The sequence below is a fragment of the Haliotis asinina genome, chromosome 9 (genome assembly GCF_037392515.1).
Source record: "Haliotis asinina isolate JCU_RB_2024 chromosome 9, JCU_Hal_asi_v2, whole genome shotgun sequence".
Lineage (NCBI taxonomy): Eukaryota > Metazoa > Mollusca > Gastropoda > Lepetellida > Haliotidae > Haliotis > Haliotis asinina.
In genome coordinates this window covers 35,904,990-35,927,372 of record NC_090288.1, presented here as the reverse complement: position 1 = coordinate 35,927,372, position 22,383 = coordinate 35,904,990, and the positions used below count along the sequence as shown (strand labels likewise).

Here is a 22,383-nt window from a genome sequence, read left to right as displayed (position 1 = left end):
CCTAAATAGCACCCAGGACTACATATTGAGCTCGTATCGATACATCACAGATAATTCAGCCGGTAGTAATCACGCTGATCACCGAAAAAGAGTTTGCATATTGCGTAGTGGTTTAACCCTACTGAACCAGTTTCCATGTTCATCTACAGCACAACCTTCTTCATATGATAGAAACGTATGCAGAAATGAATAGAAGGTAGCATACACCCCTGTCACCACCTTATTCACACATAGCCTTGCGCGTTAGGAGTGTACTGAATACAGAAAACGTCAGAGGATTCAATGACTATGCTGGATTTTATTTTCAAACGGGTTTACGACGGTATTAATGTCTGGGCTATTTTACGGTTTATTGAATCTTATCAAAGTGAGTTACACATTGATATGGAAACTTCTGGCACCCGTATTCAATCAAGTTCAACTTCCCTTGATTCATCTTATGACAGAACTTTGCATTTATTCTTTCTCAAGAAGAATATATACAAATGAGTGTGAAAAGCTTTTTGATAGTCTTTATCATGTATATGGTAATGAATGGTATTGCATCAAATGGACGAGGATGCAAATTGAGCACTAGTACCAATAGTACTACACGCATTATGTGAGTGACTGGATTGATTTATACGCTGCTTGACAAATATTTATAGCTGGATGATAAAATGCCGGCTAATCGAGAAAGTGAAGGTGAAAGGTCGTGTATAACTGCCTTGAGGAATCCTCGAGTTCTGTGACGGTTGTTGATAAACCTGTACTTTTTCGGATTCGAACACATGATCGTCGGATAATGACATGTCTAAGCTATTTGACCATTGGGTTAGATGAAGAATGCACAACAGTTGTAGTTATAGTGTCGAACATTGTGGTAATCAAAGGAGAAATCTCTGCTTCACAGTTTTAATATTGGAAAGTATGCCAAGATATGAAAACGTGTGTGTGCTTTCGTTATATGATGATATGATGGCGGTAAACACCAGAAATTGGCTTCACCCATTGTGTGCTTGTGTGGAATTAAACCAGTTTTGACCACTAGGCCACCCCACTGCCCTATGCGAAGGGGAATTGCCGCATGGTGTATAATTGTTTGGGTTTTCCTTCAAACATTTATTTACAGAATTATTGTTATTATACATGACGCATCAGTTATACAATGTTTTACTAATTAATGGGTTCCTTGAATATGCGTTGAATTATAATCGAAGTTGCGATGATGCAGCATAATGTTTAAAGTGTTTATTTGTATCTGGGGTTGATTCTACACATGGGGACATGTGCGATACGTCTCTTGGTGCCCGGTTTGTATGGTTATTATTAACCTAAAATCAGCTTTCGATTATTCTCATTCATTAGCAGATATGGAGTATCACACAAACCATCTGACCAAGGATTTACATTTGTCTATCCACGACCCGACCTTTCTTTTGTCTTGTAATCAAAATTGACAGTTTGACAATTAATGGTAAAGTGTAACAGTGTGTATATGCATTACTTGTCTATTCTTTCTTTCAAAGGTTTCCTCCTCAAAGTCACCTATGAATGTCGCTCTATTGGACTGCAACCGTTGACTTCCCAGGGCATTGCCTGACTGGCTGTAAACAAATGACACCTCCCCAGCCATAGTATAGATGACATAGTCATATTTCGGCTGGGAAAGCGTTTTATTGCAGCTACAAAAGCCACTTTAAATTGAAATGAATAACTTTTGTGTCGGTAGGACACAATGGGGACAAAGCACATAAAGCAACTTGTGAATACACATAAGAACACAAGAGAACACATATGGAAATGTGGTCGGATATCTCAGCTCAGCTGGTGTCGCTTCAACACTGAGGTGTATTGTGCTACATATGTTATACTACAATAATACCTCCTTGTACTCGTATACATCGTTGACACGTGGTGACATAACATCTACTGTAATGACAGGTACTGTGGAAAAGGGCGCTGCAATGTGTTTCGGCATAAGTTCATTACAGAGGCTTTTTGAGAAGTAAGGAAAAGGTTTACATTTACAGTTTCCATGTTTTATTATTATTGGATGGAATGTTTCATAATATTTGGTCAAAGAGAGGTTTCAAATCACAATAACCACCTCTCAATGACCCTGCTGATTAGAGGGACACGTCATATTAATGTATCAATATAATATCACCACCATAAAATAGAGACACCCATTTCCTCAGTGTTGAAACTGGCAGGGGCAATGGAGGCGAAAAAACTATTTCATATGCCCCGAGTAGCGCTTAAAATTTTAAATAAAATATATTTTACGTGAGTAATCATTAAATATGAGGTAGGAATTCTGTAAGCACATCGCTATTTTTGAACCGAAGCTAAAGGTGTACGCTGACAACCTTTCATCGTTCGCTCACACAAAGGAAGAGTGGTCATTTTTCTATCTGTTGCACAACCCCATTTGTACTACAGTTTTCCTGTACATGAAAGTAGAAAGTTCGTATCGTGTATCGTGAATAAATATAAGTACGTGACATAAAATAAGTTACTTCGCTCCATGATTTGGTTCTATAGGATCTCCCCTGCCGTTTTGGTCATAACTGTCTCTTTAACACACACAAATAGGATACCTTCTTCATACAGAAATACTGAAATAGTGCAGAACTTGTAAATGATATTTCAATAGTATAATTGTATGACTCATTACGCTGCACGTACGTACCTGTGGTACAGGGATCGGGTGGTCAAGAAGGTGACTTGTTTGACACGTCATCGTATCGCAACTGCTTTGATCGATACTCATACGGTTGATTGCGAAATTGTGTGGTCCAGACTGCTGCCATATAATTTGTATATTGCTGAGTGCAGAGTTAATGCTTCCCCATCTCTCTACCCCGACCCCTCCCTCCTCCACTGGGTGGACAATATTCGATCATGTGTTTCTTTATCACTAACAAAACACAAAGGTACCATCTGTCATGCAAAGGCCGGTCACCTGAAAAAGAAATCGGGCATGTATTGAAAACAGGAAAATGTATTGGCAGTTTCCTCCACATATCTACCATAAAAGTTAGAAATCGTTTGCTAAGAGCATGAATGTTGAAACAATGATCGGACAACTTCTAAGCGTGAATGACGGTCTTTGTAACCGTGGTAGATTGACATGAATGATTCCTTAAGAGATGTGAAATGTTAACAACAAAGGAATGTAGGGATGAACAACTTCTTTGGTGCTTTGAGAGGGGTAGGATGCATCCATGTATCAAGGGTTCTATGAGTGAAACGGTTATTCCATTGTTGAGGTAAAGGTATTGATCAACGTACGTTTTGGGGTGTTTCGGAAACTGCTTTCGACCAATAAAAGTTAGTACAATCTTATCTGAGCTTAAGTCCAATTTTCTGAATTTTGTTCTTTGGTAGGCTTAATGGACCTACACCCTTACGGTACGATTGCATGTGTCAACTAAGTCAGCAAAACTAACCATCCGATCCCGTTAGTCACCTCTTACGACAAGCATATGTTGCTGAAGACCAACATTCAAACCTGGATCTTCACGGGTCACATTATTCGTATATGAACCTCTGTTATGTGCTTAATCGGGCCCATATACATGTATGGGGCTGTTCTGCAGTGATCATGAACCACGCTGTGTCATACCGGCCTTTTAACCCAGTACCCCATGTAACTTTTCATCATGCCTTTATAAAAGCGACCAGAATATTTAGCATTATAAACTTTTATTTCACAGTCAGTAATGAATAATATACATGTATTTGGATGCAAGTTTATAAACATTTACATTCATCATATTTAATCGACTTTGGTAAAATTTCTGTAATCGTAACGCCAAAATAAGCAGTACTTAGTATAAACAACAAAAATACCAATAAAAGTACATAAAATATAAAAAAACTAATTGTATCTGTGTTTAATATGTTTTATTTGGGTGTACACTTTCTCGGTGTAGTACAGATTCTAGTATGTTTCTTGGTGAGTTCCATCGGGGATTCGAACCTACACTCTCAAAGTGACCAAATCGCAGCACTCTGAGAGTACACTATGAGATCGAATCCCAGATCGGACTTAATCTATAGAAGCGCCAGGATCTGTACTTTACAAAGAACGTGTAATCCAAATATAATATATGTTACATTTGACCGGTTTCATGTTTATTCAAAACACTGTTAGTCCACCAAGCTAGGATTGCCTCTTTGGAAAGAGTTGTAGTCAGCCAAGCCCACCAGGCGGATGCACTGTTGTTTGATCAGGACAATGTCGTCGAGAAAACAGTCACCGTTCTCGTTGACCCAAGGGGGACAAGGGCGTGGTCGGGGAGGGGTCACTCCATCGGGCCCGTGGACAGGAGCTGCACAATACCCAGGAACAAGTAAACTTACTGTGATGTGATGTTTACAAAATATGAACATGAATTGGTTGGTTGGTTGGTTGGTTGTGTAACGCCGCACTCAGCAATATTCCAGCTATGTGACGGATGTCTGTAAATAATCCAATCTGGACCAGATAATCCACTGATCAAAAGCATGAGCATCGATCAAAGATCAACGTGATTGGGAACCAATGTGTCAACCAAGTCAGCGAGCCTGACCACCTGATCCCGTTAGTCGCCTCTCACGACAAACGTAGTTTATCGAAGATCAATTCTGACCCGGATCTTCAAAATAATTTCTTACAATTTAAAATTTGCATTTCAGGATACAATTCCGTATAGCTATGGTATGTATTATGTGCAAAAATGAACTTTTTCCGTTCGTATAACTCAGTGGGCCATTAAAAATAATTTGTTTTTCTATTAGCGGTTTCATCATATTCAGATTGAAACGAAGGTGCCAGAACATAAACAGCAACAAATTAAAACACACACAATAAAATAGCTGTTCGCTACGTCTGTAAGTTTGTTATAACCGCGATCTGTTGTATTTGTTCGTATATGGGAGCACCACTGCAGAGGTTTTGAAGACCGATTGTTCATGCACAGGAGACCAAAATGTCTTTCATACGATTCCAATGTGCTGTCATTTTTCTTTCAGTATTAGATATCATCATGATGTATTATACTACTACATACACAATTTCAAACTGCAAGATTAAATTGTATAACACATATATTAAACACATATATAAAGTTTCGGTGCAAAACGTGAGGTGATACATACGTGGCATGAGGCCGGCACCTTGAACACAACCTGAAGGATATAATGCATGTTTAACATTAACATTTTATTAACATAATTTCTAAAAGCTAATTTAATATTGAACAAACTTTATGTACAGCAATGACTTTTATTCGTGAGTGCGACGTTTCGATACAGATTCTTGTACCGTTGGTGTCATTTTCCTCTCGACAACGGTACAAGAATCTGTATCGAAACCTCGCACTCACAAATAAAACAGTTGTTATCCATAAAGTCTGTTCCATATTGCACTTCCCAATTTCTAAAATGCCACTCAAAGAAGCTAATTTAATGTTGTGCAGCGTATTGCATTTACAGTGTTCCCAGAAATTAATGAGAAAATCTTTGTTTTTTTTCTAATGATGTTAAGACTGGAAAAAGGGCTTTCACTATGCACTAAGCATACTAAATAAGGGAGACAACTCTTGAAGGCTTAGAAGGCAGCTCATTACGTCAAGAGTTATCTCCCTTGTCTGAGCAGACGGTTTCCTGTGTTGACATGGCAGAATTTACAGCAAGAGAGAAAAGAAAGCTCATTCTAGATGATTTTGAAAGGGGTGAGGTTGATGCTAAAGTGTTAGCTTGTAGACATGGTATTCCTCTGTCTACAGTCTACAGAACTTTGAAGAATATTCAAATAGGAACCGGGATAGAGCACAAAGCAGGGGCAGGTCGGCCTAGGAAATTCAGTGTTGTGGATCGCCGAAGACTTGGGCAGATTGTGAGTAGGGGCAAATTGAAAAGTGTTGAGAACATCAGAAATGAAATGATTAGCAGAGGAATTCCTCAGGTATGCAATGAAACAGTTAGGCAGGAATTACAGAGACTTAGTTGGGTGAAAAAACGTGGAATTCCCTCGCCGTTGATGGAAGATGCACTAAAGGAAAAACGTTTAAACTGGTGTCGGGCTCATGAAAATCAAGATTGGGATAATGTTTTCTTTTCGGGTGAAAGTTCTGTTTGGCTTTTCCCTAACTGTGTGAAAATTTGGACCGAAGATACTGTCAAACCTATCTACCAGCGACCAAAACATAGCCCGAAGTTTCACATGTGGGGTGGCATATCGGCTCGCGGAGTGACGCCATTGTGTGTTTTCACGGGAAACTTGACAAAGAAAGATACGTTGACATTCTAAATGGTCACCTTCTTCCGACAGCACAAACATTGTATGAAGATGATTGGATTTTCCAGCATGATAATGACCCAAAACACACTGTGCGCTACACAAAACAGTGGTTGTCGGGCGAAAATGTTCAAGTTTTAGACTGGCCCAGTTACAGTCCAGACCTAAACCCAATTGAGAATGTGTGGGGAGTCATGAAGGACAGAATAAACCAAAAGGGACTGACAAAGATTGAAGACATGAAGGCCGAGGTGGTCCAATATTGGGATACCCTGTCACACCATTACCTACAAACTTTGATGGGTAGTGTGCCTAGGCGTATTCAGGCATGCATTGCTGAGCGAGGAGGTCTAACAAAGTACTAAAACGAGACTGAGACTGTAAAAGGATGATGTTTTAACATGTTTATGTAAGTAAAACGCCAGAAGTTAATAAACGTAATGAGTTACATGACGCAACATGATTCTCAATAATTTCTGGGAATACTATATGTATAAACAGCTAGTTTCAGAGAATCGAGGCGACAACGAGTCATACAATATACGGATCGATCAACTGGTTTCACCCACCTTTAGTTGATGTACCAGGGACGGTGTTTGCATGTAATTGACAGATCCCTATGGTCAGGAAGAAGACGACCAAAATCATGGTCATCTGAAAGTATTGGTCAAGCCATAAGAGACCAGAAAACAACACAGCAAATGCAAAATAGTGAAGGACCACCCCAATATACAATAGTTGATTATTATACGGATCATAATATGAACTATTGAAAATTGGGATTGTCATTAACTTTTTTCATGAGTATACATGTAGAGTCAACCTCCGTATATCAACAAACCCTAAATATTATCCTATTAATTACCCTTTGTACCTATAATGATAATTCGCTGAGAATTACAATTCCTGGTCCGTTTGAGTTCGTAATATTCGTAGTTTGCTTCATGCTCCGAAGGTAGCCAATATATAGCGTCCTTTACCAGCGATAACCTCCTAGATATGCCAGCGACATATTCGTCAGTGTTGACAGCCTCACATATTTAATCACCTTGATCAGATGGCTACTGATCCGTGTTACAATGACGTTACATTACCAACATTCACTTGTGTGTCATTCACTTGTGTGTCTCCATTCCGTAAATTTCACAGTTCATGAAAGTGGCATAAAATGAGTGTTGTTCACGCCGCATTAAATTGTTTTCAAAGTTCAAGATATTTCTATTTCATTTAGGTGAGCATCTGGGGGTATAATTGAATGTTTATAAATTTGCCGAAATTCGTGATGATGAGTGTCTTGTTGATAAAACACGATGTGTGAGCCTAACTCTCAAAAATAGTCAAGTTATGTCAATACTAAGTTCTCAACCGGATAATCCAGTGATTGATATGACAAACATTGATCCACTCCTTTGGTACACAATGACGTGCATCAACCAAATCAGCTGGCAGAATCCCGTTAGTGGCCTCTTACAAGAAGCATTTGTTATTGGAGATCAATTCTAAGCTGCGGTTTTGCAGGTAGAATATCGATGGTTTCCTGGGTAACGCTCGGGATGGTGGGGTAGCCTAGTGGTTACAGTGTTCACTCATCACGCCAAAGATCCAGGCTCCATCCCCAACATGGGTACAATGTGTGAATCCCATTTCTGGTGTCTCCCCGCCGTGATATTGCTGGAATATTGCTAAAAGCGGCGTAAACCCATACTCACTCACTCACTCACTCACTAGGGAGCACCCGTATGTATATGTCCTTCACCCAATTTAAATAGAAGAAATCAAATCGAATAAATAATCTTAGACCTATTTCATTTCTGTGTCATTATTGTCTTCCTCATTATTATAGTATTATAATCAAACAAAGTGGACGTTGTCAGATGGTGGACATAAAGTGTTGTACAGCTTGACCAGTATGGCGGTATCGGTTGTGCGACCACTGACAAGTGATTTATTCGCAATCAAGTTTTTATCAGACATGAACTTGAGGTCACAATGCAATCAGATGGCGAACAAATGGCCACCTCTGAAATGAATATCACTTGTCAGTTCTGTTAATAATGATTTGATAACGAAACTCCTCCCTCGTAACAAATAGTGGACTGTGTAAATATTTTAATCATAGCTTGTTAAACAACCCTTTTTATTTTTGGGGCATAATTTCTGAAAAAAAACAGGAAAAAACAGAAAAAAAACTAGAGAGTCTCTCGTGTTTCTGTCAAAGATTTCTGTAGCAGACTTTGAGTGGAGTAGCGTGTGATATATCTCACAACCGAGAACACTCGTGAAGATCCGGGTCAGGATTGATCTTCAATAAACCCATGCTTGTCGTAATATATGATCAATGAGGTCGGGTGGTCAGACTAGGTGACTTGGTTGACCCCTACATGTCTTCGTATCTGATGATGCTCACGCTATTGACCACTGGACCGTCTGGTCCCGACTCGATTATCTACAGACTGCCGTCATATAGTTGGAATATTGCTGTGTGCGGCGTTATTCAACAAACAAATATCAGAGAGCGCCTGATTACAACATTAATGGTACTTAACATTATTCTTAGCGTTTTCATATCTCGTGTTTTCATTTTATATATTCACGAAGTAAAATAATTATTCTGGAGGTTTACACATCATCAAGTATGATTGCTTTAAAATATGGACATCGGCTGTAAACAGCCCACCAGTTGCTATTCTTGGAATGAAGAATGGTTATCTTGAATGAGGTGGCAAAATGCACTATCCAATTAAAAAACAATTTGTCCCCTCATATTATAAAAACAATTGACTTTGTAATTTTCGCGAAATTCAAAAATATATCGAAGCACGCTTGATAGCACTAGTCATCACGCATTGTTGAACCGCACAATGGCAAATCACTTATATAAACAACATCTCACCTGATTAATTAAAAACACATGTCAATATCATCATAATAATCAACTCACTCACTGATTAGAGGCCGACCACTAGCTCACCGCAGCTTGCTATACAAGCACGGGCCTCGGGTTTATCCAAACCATTCAATCTCTCCTTGAGCAAAAACTAATTGAGTGAGATGTTGTCAGTGTCGGGTTTGAGTGAAAGCAATCAGTACCCTGTGAAGGGGTATATATGCACAACCAGGCATGGAGGAGGTATGTTCTGGCTCATTTCCACATACTACCCATCAGCTGGAAGATACTTTGCCCCGTTTATCACACATCAACTTTCGTCATGGCTACCTCTAAGGTAAACTGAATTTTCCGTGTCCTGTTTAATAAGTTATTTATGTGTCATTATGTATATTTTCAGGCATGTTATATTTTTTTGGCGTGTCGTGGACGGGATTCGCCTATTCACGAACACCCGCTTTCATCATGATGTCGTGGCGATTGATAAACCACATGCTTATGATTTAGATGGAATCCACAGACTGTGATATCATGAGAGGGTCCCTTTTAATTTATTCCATAATACTCTTACATTATGGAACGTTTGTAATCTTGATATTGAATATATTGCATCAAATATTTATTTCGATTGCTATTGTATGTACTGAAGCACTGAAAACAGGTTTTGTGTAAAACACTCACTGAAAGAGCAATACTTTCATCCCATTTATTCATCATTGCAGTCCTTCTACATTTCCTCCATCCTTGCATCGGATCCACCCAGAAGTAATTCCGGATCACGGATCACCCCAGAGAAGGGATCAGATGATGTCTCTCTCCGTCGGTATGAGTTGAACCAAAAGGTTGGAACGAGTTCATACTTGTACCCGGCATACAACCAGACCACCTTACGTGCAACACCAGGTAAACTGATGTAAAATTTATGATAAATAGATTTATCATAAATAAAAATTAAAATAAAAATTCTAAAAATAAAAACAATCGTTTTAATAAACATTTTGTTATTTCAAGAAATGCTTTCGTTATGAAATAAACTTAATACAATATAAATTGTAACTAAGCTTAAATTTGGTTTCATACACGGGTTGACAAATCACTTGTGTAATTATTTATACGTTATTTTTTTCTCTCATTTTCTAGACTTGACGCCACCGCAATCGCCAACCGAGGTGAGCACCGACGGGAGTCTGCAGTACTTGGATCAAAGAGTGTACAGTCATCATCGTTTTCAACTCCCATCACCCCAGCTTCACTACCAAGCACCGTCTACACCGGGATCGTCTCCAGACCGATCAGGGTCATCTGGTACCCCATCACCACTTAGGACCCCCGCTGATCAGGGATGCTCACTCCCCGACAGGACAAAGAACAACAGAATGTATTACTCCAGTAAGCAGGTCCGATGTCTGGAGGCAGTGTTTCTGTGTTCACCTTACCCTGACTCGCAGGCATACGAGATACTAGCGGAAGAACTTGGTTTGCCAGAAAAGAAGCTGAAGGTATGTGTTCATTGTCTCTTCCTGAGTTGCATTTAGTTAGTTGTCGCCTTGACTGGCTTTAACAGAATGAAACTCAACTTTATTTTTTATTCATTTAGATTTTGTTTCTCCATTTTTGTGTAAACAATGTGTTGCTGGATTTATTGAAAAAATCGTGTCATCAACATAAAACTCAACTTTACATTTTTATCCATCCAGATTTGGTTCCAAAACAAGAGAGCTCGTTCCAAGCGCCGCCAGTCCGACCAACACCGAACCCAGATACCCTCACTACAGCCTCAACCTTACATGCTGCCTTCCGCCACCATGATGCCGACAGCTTTCCCGTCCTACCAATACATGATGCCCGTCATGATGATGACGCAACAGGGACTCATGATGACGCAGCCACCAGGGATGCAGTTGATGCAGCCCCCGGTGTTCTCAATCCCAGCTTCCGGATCACCCACAGTGGTTACAGCACACACTCAACGTAAATCTTGATTCATGAACAGCAAAGGACAGTGCCGCGATACAGTACATATTAGTGCTATATGTATATTTTGTGTGATATGGATTGTACATGTGTGTATTATGTCTGTAAATATGATTAAAATGCATATCAACTGAAACAGCATGTCGGGTTGTAATTCAATTCAATTGCAGGCTTGCAGCGAAGAATCGAATTTAGCAAAAAATCGATTTGCTTTTAAATTTAAAAAACTGGCATGACCTCCCGACTTAAAACGCTCCACAGTACAAAATATCTAGACGCTTCACAATACAATATAGATGAGGTAATATCTAGATATATTGCACTGTGAAGCATTTCAAGTATCTAGACATATTGTACTGTGAACTCCATCATATATTAAAAGGAAAATTCTCTCAATGAAACGAGGGTCTGTGCTATTTTCAAATGTAATGAAATAGACTCCCCCATGTCACATGGTCGGCTTTAGCTTAGTGTCCATTGGGGTGATAGGACAACCTAGTGATTCAAGCGTTCGCTCATCACGCCGAAGACCCGGGTTCGATTCGCAACATGGGTACGTGTGTCCCCCTCCGTAATATTGCTGAAATATTGCTAAAAGCGTACTCACTCACGTCGTGCGTATGTACATGGTTGTGATTGCTTGCGCTATATAATTGCTTGTTTTCGCCGCACTCAGGAAGGTTTGTTGTTTAAAGCGGCACTGAGCAATATTTCAGCTATATGACAACGGTTTGTAAAAAATCGAGCTCATTATATTTAATCCAGTGACTAAATTAATGAACACTGATCTACGCAATTATGTTGCAGCGCTAGGTCAGAGAATGTCGATAACAGCGCCCAGAAGTATAGGTCCCTGTTTCATACATTTGACACTGAGCGCCAGACGTTGTGTTGCTAGTAATTATCAACAAACAAAGCAACAGAAAAGTTAACCAATACCCCCCGATAGCTCTGGTATTCGATGCGAATTCGAACCATGGACCTTCTGACCCGGGGTCCAGATAAGGACCTCGTCAGCAAGAAAACGAAGCAAGGGCGTCATCCTTGGACTGCTCCAATAACGTTGTTGTCAGTGAGTGAGTGAGTTTAGTTTTATGTCGAACACCTAAGCGGGGGACACCAGGAATAGGCTTTACACATTATGCCCATGTGGGGAATCGAACTCGGACCTTCGGCGTCGCGATCGAACCCTTTAACCACTCGGCTACCCCACCGCAGCAATGTTGCTTTCAACCTTAATTTCTGAAAATGCCTTTCTCTCTTGCTTGACAGGAAACAATTGCAGCTGCATGCCCATCACACTGTCAGCACGTTCAGCTTGCCACAACTAGATACAAGCTACATCACATCACGCCCATGCCAAGTGCATCATACAATAACTGCACGGGTAAGTTGTTTATATCGCTGAGGGTCAACGAACTTGCTCTCCGTGACGATTTACACAACTCGATCTGAATAAGACGCAGGGGCGGATATGACAGCTTTTGAAAGAGGTGGGGATGCACACCCTTGAGAAAGGGGGATAGGGTGGGGGTGGGGGTGGTGTGTGTGTGTTCTTATTGGTCATTGGTCATTAAATAAACTACACGCCCACTTCTTCTGGCTTGGCCTATGACGCGTAGTTTTTGTCAAAGGGCTGTTTATCTTACCAGGATAAAAAAAAAATACATGTCACGAAAAGTATGCTGCAATGACCTCAGAAGATATCGTTCTAATTTTGTTAATTCTGCTTACTTTAAATGAATTAGGACAGTGTTATAAATCCTCTGGATTATCAAATTAATGATGGTGCAATCACACATGCAGTCTGTAAAAATATCTTACTACAGTGTGTGATATTTGTTGTCTGCGCTTCTTAACATATTACTGTTTCATTTTAGAATCTCGTTAACATTCGGACGGAACAAGATAAACATTCAATCGTTGAATAAAACTACATTTTGGATACACTGATAGAAAAGTTTACCATTACAAACAACTAAAGTTCTCTTCCTCGTTGGAAATAAACGTAACTGTTGTTTAACAAATAACAAAATAAGATTGCCAATTTAACAGTGTTGTCAAAACATTCGGCCATACATCAATATTATTAACCTCGGTGACCCACAAACCCCGTCAGTCCTATACAATGTACACTGTACCTAAAAGCGTACGTATCTATTGCAATACACAACTTGCACGGGACTTCGTGCCCGATTTGCACGTGCGGCACAAGGCGCACCCGCAGACCGCGGCGTTGCAACGCTCTATATATAAGAAGAAATTGGCACTCCTATCACTCAATGACGATTGATGTGGACGAATGGTTGGCTTGCTGGGGATTATTTGACAACGTTGTTACCGTATCAAAATGGCAACAACACAAAAATCATTTGTGAGTATTTTCGTGTACACTTTTTAACATCACAATGACATTGTTCACCAATTTATTGGTAAGAGGTCCGCCCGTAACCCACACTCAGAATGTATTCTATTTATTAGGATTTATTTGAGGGGTCAGGGTTTAGGTTGTGGGTTAGAGCTAGGTTTTTATAAAAAAAACAACAAAAAACAAAAACATCTAATCGTAGGCATAGAATGATCAAAAACTGGAGTTAAGGGCGGAAGTCTTTCCCACTTAATGCGAAAGCTTGTTAATCTGGTCGGTATGACTCACATAAGAAGACACCTCGTTAATCTGGACGGTATGATTTATGATTCACATAACGTGAAACGTCGTCAGTCTAGATGGTATGTTACGCATAACGTGAAACCTGGTTAATCTGGTCGGTATGATTCACAAAACATAAAAGCTTCTTAATCTGGTTCTAGATCTTCGATGCTCTCTTAGCGCAAAGACAGCCGTTAGTTGATGTTAACCTATGTCGCTTACGACTATCATATCGCTAAGTGAGCTTCGAAAATACAGACCCAGGGCCCTTATTGTCGAAACGTTCGTAGCCCCAAGAATTCTTAACTTTGATCAGTATCAGTTTTATTCAGTAGAAACGCCTTAGGCCCACGTACAGAGCGATAACAATAAATGGCATTGTCACTGGAATTGAGTTGCGTCCCTTTGTACAGAGACACGTTTCACAAACCGGTAGAGAGATTTTCAGAACATTTACATAAATATACAAATTACTGACTTTTTGTGTGAAATAATGTGATCTGCGCACATGGGATGCAGTTTGGAGCAGTGGAGAACAGGAATAGGACGTTTTAAACGTCCATACTGTCTGAAGCAGGTCGACCGAGTTGAGCCCTGCAACCCGACTTCACAGTGGTCAACAACTATTGAACTTATATTTCGTTTTACAATCTGTGTGGGCTTGCTACTGTCCTTTTGGTGCCTAGGTAAGACTTTGGCTGATGTCCTACCAATAATTCCTGCCTTCTCAAGACAGTTTGTTTCTCCAACTACACAGAAAATGAAATCTAGTGTTTGTTTACATCATGAATTTAGGAGTCATGCATACATGTGTGTTGAAGCAGAGGTTGACCTGGACGGCTCGCCAAATTTTTCCTTGGGAAGCTCACGTAAAATCACAATATTTTTTCAGAACTTTGACATTGCGTACCCAGTTTCCAGTGCTCACATGAGATTGTTTTTGCTACGGTCTGGAGTAGAACAAAACCCAGGGTGTGATACTCGGACACAGAAACAGCTCAAGGTAACAGGTACATCTGAATCATCGGGGCAGATGTCTGAGTTTGACAAGACCATGGATCAGTTGATAAAAATCAACGCCAAGGTAGATAGCGTTAAACAGGAATTGTCTGACAAATTTCAAATACTGTCAGATTCTGTTGATAATATGAAGACCATTGCCCAAGATCTCACAGACAAATGCAGTTGTCTCAAGGAGGAGAATTTGATGCTTAAAACAGTATGTCTTCTCTGCTTGACAAACTGGACTATATGGAAACAGACGTAATAACTCGTTATTTCATGGTATTTCAAAGGCGAAACCTAACGAAAGTTGGCAGGACTGTGAAGAGATTGTTCGAGATATGCTGAGATCGAAAATGGATATTGATGATTCAAGGATTATCATCGAACGCTCACACCGTGTAAATAAAGGTAGCTGAATCATGGTGAAGTTCCGCAGCTACTGTGATCGAGATGCAGTGTGGAGAAATGACAGATCTCTGAAAGACACCGGTACAACAGTCTCTGAAGGCTTCTCTATTACAGTCAGAAATAAGCGAAAGCAGTTGAAGTCTATTATGGATGTTGAGAGGGGGAAGGACGGAGATGTCGTCTTCAGTATGACAAGTTTGTTTCTGAGGATGAAGAAGTCATCACGTGGAATCAGGAAACTGAATCTGCTGTGTACACTTGTCGCCGTCACTCTGACAAATCAAACAACACCCGTGTGTAGGGGTGTGGCCGGACCCCAGTTGGAAGAGGTATCTCCCTTCTCAACTGGAACGTTCATGGACTATCTACTAAACTTTTCAACAGTGACTTTCTCAACTTCTGTCCGTTGTATGATATTATCAGCTATTCAGAAATTTGGAGTTCTTGCAATAAAACTGATATTGAAAATCTATTCCCCGATCATGACTGTTGCATAAACCTTAGATCCTACAATAACCGAGGCGGCGTTGGTGTTTTAATACCGACCACATTGTCAAGGTGTATTTAACATTCAGTGATTGTGTGTTCGTTGTCTTTAACTCATCACTTTCTTGACTCGGGAGAGAACTTTGCGTATGTTCATCCAGAACACCCGTCTGTTGTGAGTGATGCACGTGACCTTAAAGGTATTCAATACATAGACAATCGATAATCGATCTCAGATCGAAACATGGTGACTGTGATTTCCTTCTGAGCGGAGACTTGACTTTAATGCGCGGAAAGATCGGCTTATGGATTACTCTGTATGTGGATCCTGTGAACATGTACCCGAATTAAGTGATACAGTCGATGTTGTTGATAGTTTTGACATCCCGCGTTCGTCTGGTCATAAGGAAATCAACTCGTACGGTAAAGACCTGATCAACTTGTGTTACACACACAACTTTCACATACTGAACGGTAGATGTGAAGGCGATCCAGATGGTGCATTTACATGTTGTGTGAACAAAGGTTCTAGTCTTGTAGACTATATGTTGTGCTCAACAGATCTCTTTTCATGTACTGATAACTTTAGTGTTATCACCCGATCAGAGTCCGACCATTTTCCACTTATTTGTAAACTAAAATTTGATGATGAACATAACATTTCTCCTGTGAGAAAATTAGTGTGGCGCACAGGTCTTGTAGAAACTTTTTGTCAAGCTCTGGAAAGTGAATGAGAACAATTACCTACAGACGAGTTTCATACGTTGTCGTCTCACAGCACATCACAAGCTGCCCATAAAGTTATAGATTGTATTGAGTCGTCTGCTCGTAGCTGTGGTATGACACCCAGGAACAACAACAAGAACAACCGTATACTCAACACAAATGCTGCGTGGTTTGATGAGGACTGTGCGAAACACAGTGAAAAGTATAATCTACTTGATAGATTTAGAATAACAAGTGACTTCAGTTGTTTGACTGATTTCCATAAAGTTAGAAACAAGTTTCGAGAGTTGTGTCGTCAACGCAAAGACCAATATTATTCTAATGTTACCAGCGAAATGCTACTTCACCACAATTGTAATAACGCAACAGCCTTTCGGTCATGTGATAAAGCTTTCAATAATAAGTTTATGTATGCCGCTCCGTCCATTGACTGTTCTGCGTGGGTTATGTATTATAAATCGATCTTAAATATTACAGACAATGTTGTCGATAAAGAATTTGTACACTCTGTAAAAGAATTTATAGATTGTCACGATGAAATGTCTACACATTGTGATAGTTGTAACGTTGATTGTAATAATTTGTTGAATAGAGATATGACTCTAGATGAGATTGAACAAGCAGTAAATGATTTAAAGTTCTGGTCCTGATGGTGTACCGTCTGAAGTTTTTAAATTATAATGTTCTTTCTTCTCATTTGTTTGTGCTTTTCAATAATGTTTTTAAATCTGGAAACTTTCCTGATCAATGGTCCAAGAGTATGATTTTCCCATTACATAAAAGGGCAGTAAACATGATGTCAACACTTATCGAGGTTTATCTCTTATGGTTATTTGTGGTAAGATATTCATTGCTGCACTAAATAACCGTTTGAAAGATTATGTTGAGTTTATGTATATGCATCCGGAGTGTCAGGGTGGGTGTCGTAAAGGGTATTCAACCGTAGACAACATGTATACTTTACAAAGTGTCATTCCATAATACATATCTAAATCAAGAGGACGTTAATACTGTATATTTGTTGATTTTCGGAAAGCGTTTGATTCCATTAACAGAGACATTTTGTACTATGTTTTGTTATCTCACAACATTCATGATCGTATGTATAGGATTATCAGGGATATGTATTCCAAACTTATAGCATGTGTTAAGTTACCCAGCACATCAGGGACAGATTAATTTCGTTCTTTTAAGTAAGGCAAGGGTGTATTTTACGTCCGCTTCTTTTCTCTCTTTTTGGTAATCAGCTACATGGGAAAATGAAATGACAGTGGTATTTTCATATCTACAGAGTTTATAGAAATATTTCTCTTGTTGTATAAGGATGATTTGTGTCTGTTTTCCGATAGTGTTATTGGTTTACAAAGGAAGATAAGTGTCTTAGAAAAGTTTTGTTTTAAATGGGGTTTAACTGTCAATTTTGATAAAACTGAAATTTTAGTCTTTCGAAATGGTATCTCTTTTCAACAAATTATTACAATCACCATCGTTACAACTATCACAATGTGTAGACATTTTATCATGACAAACCCAGAAAAAAATGAATTTTGCTTTTTTGGTGATTCTTTTTTGAGGGTTATTAAATATTGGTTTAAGTTGCTTGAAATGTCAGAGAATAGGTATCCTAAACAGTGTTACATTATGTCGTATAACTTATACAATGTTGGACGTAAAACGTGGGTGTACCATGTTGGAAGTATTTTATTTACTTCCGGATTTGGTTTCGTTTGGAACAACCAAGGTCTTAGTTTTAAGGATGCATTTCTTCATAATTTTGAACTAAGGATAAAAAGTTGTCATATACAGTCAATAATGCCAGAAATCAATGAGTATTGTACTTTGCATCAGTATTCAAGACTTAGACTTCATTCTGTTTAGAAAGTTATCTTTCTCATTTAAAATCTAAAGAGGCAAGACGTCGCGTTTTTATTAAGATTTGGTGAATTACCTATTTATAAGAATATTGATCGACGCGATGGCACTCCGAGACAGTATCGTTTTCGTAAGCTATGTAAATCTAATAACGACGAATAAAGACGAATTTCATTTCCTTTATAAATGCCCCTTAAATAACGATCTACGTAAAACACATTTCTCAAATATTTCTCCGTACAACTATGAAGAAATCTTTATCAGTAAACAGAACAAAGGTTTAAACAAGTTATTGTCCATTTCTAATTTCATAAAAGAAGCTCTTGCTTTGCGTAACTCCTCACTGTCAAATCGTCACCCTTTATATTGCTTAATGCAACTCAACTTTGATCGTAACGTATGTATTAAGAATGGGCTTGAGAATTTCGTAGAATAGCTAGCCTGGTTGATATGATTCACATAAGAAGAAAGCTCGTTTATCTGGACGGAATGATACACAAAACGTGAAACTTAATCTTGTCGGTAAAATATACATAACGTGAAACTTAATCTTGTCGGTAAGATATACATAACGTGAAACGTAATCTTGTCGGTAAGATATACATAACGTGAAACTTAATCTAGTCGGTAAGATATACATAACGTGAAACTTAATCTTGTCGGTAAGATATACATAACGTATACCTCGATTATCTGTCTGCTCGGTGAGATACGTGTAGCGTGAAACCTCTTTTATCTGAACTGCACGGTACCCATTAATATCGCCAGAGTATACAGCTAGATTTGACAAATCAAGAGTACTTCAATAAATTATTAGCAGTAAGGATTGTCCGATTTCCGTAATACAACTATCCGACAATCGATATTACATTGACATGTTTTATTTGCCTATTTCAGCCCTTTTCTATCTCGTCTTTGATGAAAACAAACCCACAATGCTCTAATGAGCGTGCCCTGTCTCCAGGATGTCTGGAAGGACGTCTGGACGCCATCATGCCACGTGACTACCTGAGAGTCGAACCTGGCACTCGCAACTACCATCGCTCAGAACACGATCTCCAGACCATGATTTGTACACGATCGTCAGAAGAACACGATCACAATGGTAATTTTTGCCACAATTAATCATGTTTTCGTGCTTTTTGTAGATATAGCAACATAGAGACTTTTCACTTTTGACGATAGGTGTTGGGAAAGCGACCAAGCAGGGGCGGATCCACGATTTTGTAGAATGGGGAGGGGGTTGGGGAGGGCGAGGTCCACTTGAATCATGAAGTCCAAACAAAGGTTATGTGAAAATGCTCCTCAGGGAAGATTTTTTACGGGGGAAACAGGGGCTCACACCACCTCATTCCCCCGGACCCACGCCTGTATAAGTGTCAAATTATAAGAATGTTGTATATTGTGAGGAAATTACATACCCTATTTCATGTCACCGTGTCTCGATATCGTGAATCAATCGCGTTCTGTCTACCACTATTGTGTGCCTGTGGCACGTCTTATGTAAAATACATTGGGATAAAATTACAACATTGCCAACTTCTGTAAAATACAGTTTTGATCGCCACACAACCATGTGCCATAATCCGTTTATCAGGATCTCCAACCTCGGTGACATTGGGAATATTGCTGACGCATCAAACTACATTCACTCATAAATGTACAAATGGCTGGAATATTGCTGAGTGCGGCGTCAAACAACAAACCTGCTAACTATTTGTTTCTATTGAAAATGAGATGCCCATATTTGCATGGTCTTTTTACAGCATCCGATGCCGGCCCTGAAGTATCTTCTCAATCAGAAGCTCCGCTTCATCCCATAAAGCCGCTGACGACAGGGTTGTCTAACCCCTCTCCAGTGAACCTATGTCATCAAAGGCCGGACACCACTCAGCCCAAGACATGCCTGTCAGAGCGAGCGCACCCCACTCAGGCTATGCAAACCTATCACCCCTACGTCCTCGAGTCCCCAACTGGCGTCATAGCGTCTCCTCTGACTGCATGTCATCCTATACTACCAAGGTCAAGGTCGACTACCGAAAAGGTCGTGTCTAGTCCCAAGATGGAAATCATATCGGTGCCACCGGAAATGGACGGGCAACTATCTGTTAGAGACAAATGTCCCCTGATGCCCAAAAGGCCAAGGTCAGGTTCGTCTCGCAGTTCTACCATGTCCACCGACGGTGACCACCCTCACAGGAGAGGCAGCAGGATCAGCTACACCTTCGTCCAAATCCAGAGACTGGACGCTGTGTTCCTGGCTACGCCTTACCCAGAAACTCACCTTTATGAGAAACTGGAAGAAGAGCTTGGCGTGCCCCAAAGAAATCTCAAGGTGGGTTAAAAATGTTATTAGAAGTGACTGTGTGAGGATCAGGGTTAACATCGATCTTCATCAAACAATACTTGTTGTAGGAGTATATAAGTCTGTTCGAGTCCCATTCTGGTTACAATGTGTGAAGCCGGTCTTGCTGGAATATTGCTAAAGTCGACGTAAAACTAAACTCACTCACTCACTCATGTTCATGGATATCATTAATCAACGAAAGTTCATGCGTACTGTATCTCTTACTCAGATCATTGAAGCTGCCATGTTGTACAAGTTGGTCAACGGTAGAGATGTTGTATGTCAACGTTGCTGAACTTATTTGGCATGTTCATTGAGGTTACCATTGTTAGTGGTTTAATGTTGCACTCAGCAACAGTCGAGCCACATTGCGGAGGTCTGTATATAATCGACTCTGTACCACACAATCCAGTGATCAACATCATGAACATTGATTTACGCAAATGGGATACAATGACATGTCTCGTAAGGGGATAACGAGATCTGAGTCGCGATTATTTACGGACCGTCATCATAATAAAAAAAAGCTGAAATTTTGCAGAGTGCCGCATTATTATATTATATTTATGTATTGTTATTATTGGTGCTTATTTCCAGACATGGTTCCAGAACAAACGAGCAAGAACCAAGAGACAGAAAGCGGCTCAGACAAACCAAGCGGACAAGTCTCCCGTCCATTCTTTCATGATGCCCCCCTGTCCGAGCATGTCGTCTGCTCTTCCTCAGTTCTCTTACATAATACCAAGTGGAATAATGGCAGCACCCATTTCTGCTCCAACGTCTTCGAGCGCGATGATGACTCCGCCATCATCACCGTCCCCGTCCCAGCTCCTACAACGTCCTTGTCCAGTGTATCCAGCGACCACAACATCGTCTGCGGTAAAAAACCATGGTCAAGTCTCGCCACCCTTCGGGATATCGTCGAGACCTGCGACAGTCAACATGATGACGCCATCTAGCGGACAGATCTCACCTCAGATGATTGCAGTCAAAAACAGAAGATTCAGTCTTTCGCGAGCCCCTCTTTCACGCGAGCCAGCGTCGGAGTCCTGGACTCCTCCAGGAAGCCAGACCAAGGAGTCGTTTTCACCGTCCTACATGTCAACGTTGTCGGCCCTGGAGACGCTGTACTCCTCTCTGCCGTTCAGTCAGCCTATCCACGACCCTGCCAGTAACGAGGTTCTGTCACATGGGTTTTACTGACAGATTGACATCCTTGACGAGAGATCACTATAATATGTGACAATGTGGATGGTCCGTTGATCTGTATATTTGCGGTGTGATTTAGTGCTAACTTATATCACTGAGTTGTGTATATTTGTCTTCTCCTTTTACGTCTGATATATTGTTATTGTTGAAAATTGATTTTTTTACAATAAAGGGAATTGTACATCGCATTAATACTTTCTTGTAATCGAAACATCCTTTAAATGATCTCGAACAATATAATTTTAAACCAAAACCCAACGTCACCCTCAACCCAAACAAAACAAACACCCCCTCACCACCACCACCAAAGATAAAAAACCCAAAATAACACCCCCCTCCCCCCAAAAAAAAGCCAAATACAACCAAACAAAATAAAGAAACCCAAACCAAAACAACCCCCCCCCCCAAAAAAAAACAAAACAACAACAAAAAACAAAAGCACTCGCGCACACACAAACAATAAGAAGACCCAACAAAATGCAAAAAAAACCCCAATAAAATACTTAAACAGCAAAAACCCAACCAACCAGCCCGAGGTAACTAATTTCTAT

At 40.0% G+C, this 22,383-nt stretch overlaps 2 protein-coding genes across 2 annotated transcripts; both read left to right on the top strand.

Annotated features, from left to right (window-relative positions):
* The first annotated feature begins 10,531 nt into the window (after positions 1-10,531).
* LOC137296237 (paired box protein 3 homolog) lies at positions 10,532-11,137 on the top strand. The gene is made up of 2 exons (XM_067827977.1): positions 10,532-10,654; positions 10,853-11,137. The coding sequence occupies exons 1-2, from the start codon at positions 10,532-10,534 to the stop codon at positions 11,135-11,137; spliced, it is 408 nt and encodes a 135-aa protein (XP_067684078.1).
* Positions 11,138-13,397: 2,260 nt separating this feature from the next.
* Positions 13,398-22,024, top strand: LOC137296810 (paired box protein Pax-3-like). Its single transcript, XM_067828678.1, has 4 exons — positions 13,398-13,503; positions 19,174-19,381; positions 20,043-20,611; positions 21,221-22,024. The coding sequence occupies exons 1-4, from the start codon at positions 13,480-13,482 to the stop codon at positions 21,824-21,826; spliced, it is 1,407 nt and encodes a 468-aa protein (XP_067684779.1). The 5' UTR covers positions 13,398-13,479; the 3' UTR covers positions 21,827-22,024.
* Positions 22,025-22,383: the final 359 nt, after the last annotated feature.

Bases quoted from the DNA above. Each gene is read 5' to 3' on its own strand.
- LOC137296237 (XM_067827977.1), top strand. From the start codon at position 10,532: ATGTATTACTCCAGTAAGCAGGTCCGATGTCTGGAGGCAGTGTTTCTG. The intron at 10,655-10,852 runs GTATGTGTTCAT...TTATCCATCCAG, and splicing joins TGCCAGAAAAGAAGCTGAAG to ATTTGGTTCCAAAACAAGAG.
- LOC137296810 (XM_067828678.1), top strand. From the start codon at position 13,480: ATGGCAACAACACAAAAATCATTT. The intron at 13,504-19,173 runs GTGAGTATTTTC...TGCCTATTTCAG, and splicing joins CAACAACACAAAAATCATTT to CCCTTTTCTATCTCGTCTTT. The intron at 19,382-20,042 runs GTAATTTTTGCC...GTCTTTTTACAG, and splicing joins AGAAGAACACGATCACAATG to CATCCGATGCCGGCCCTGAA.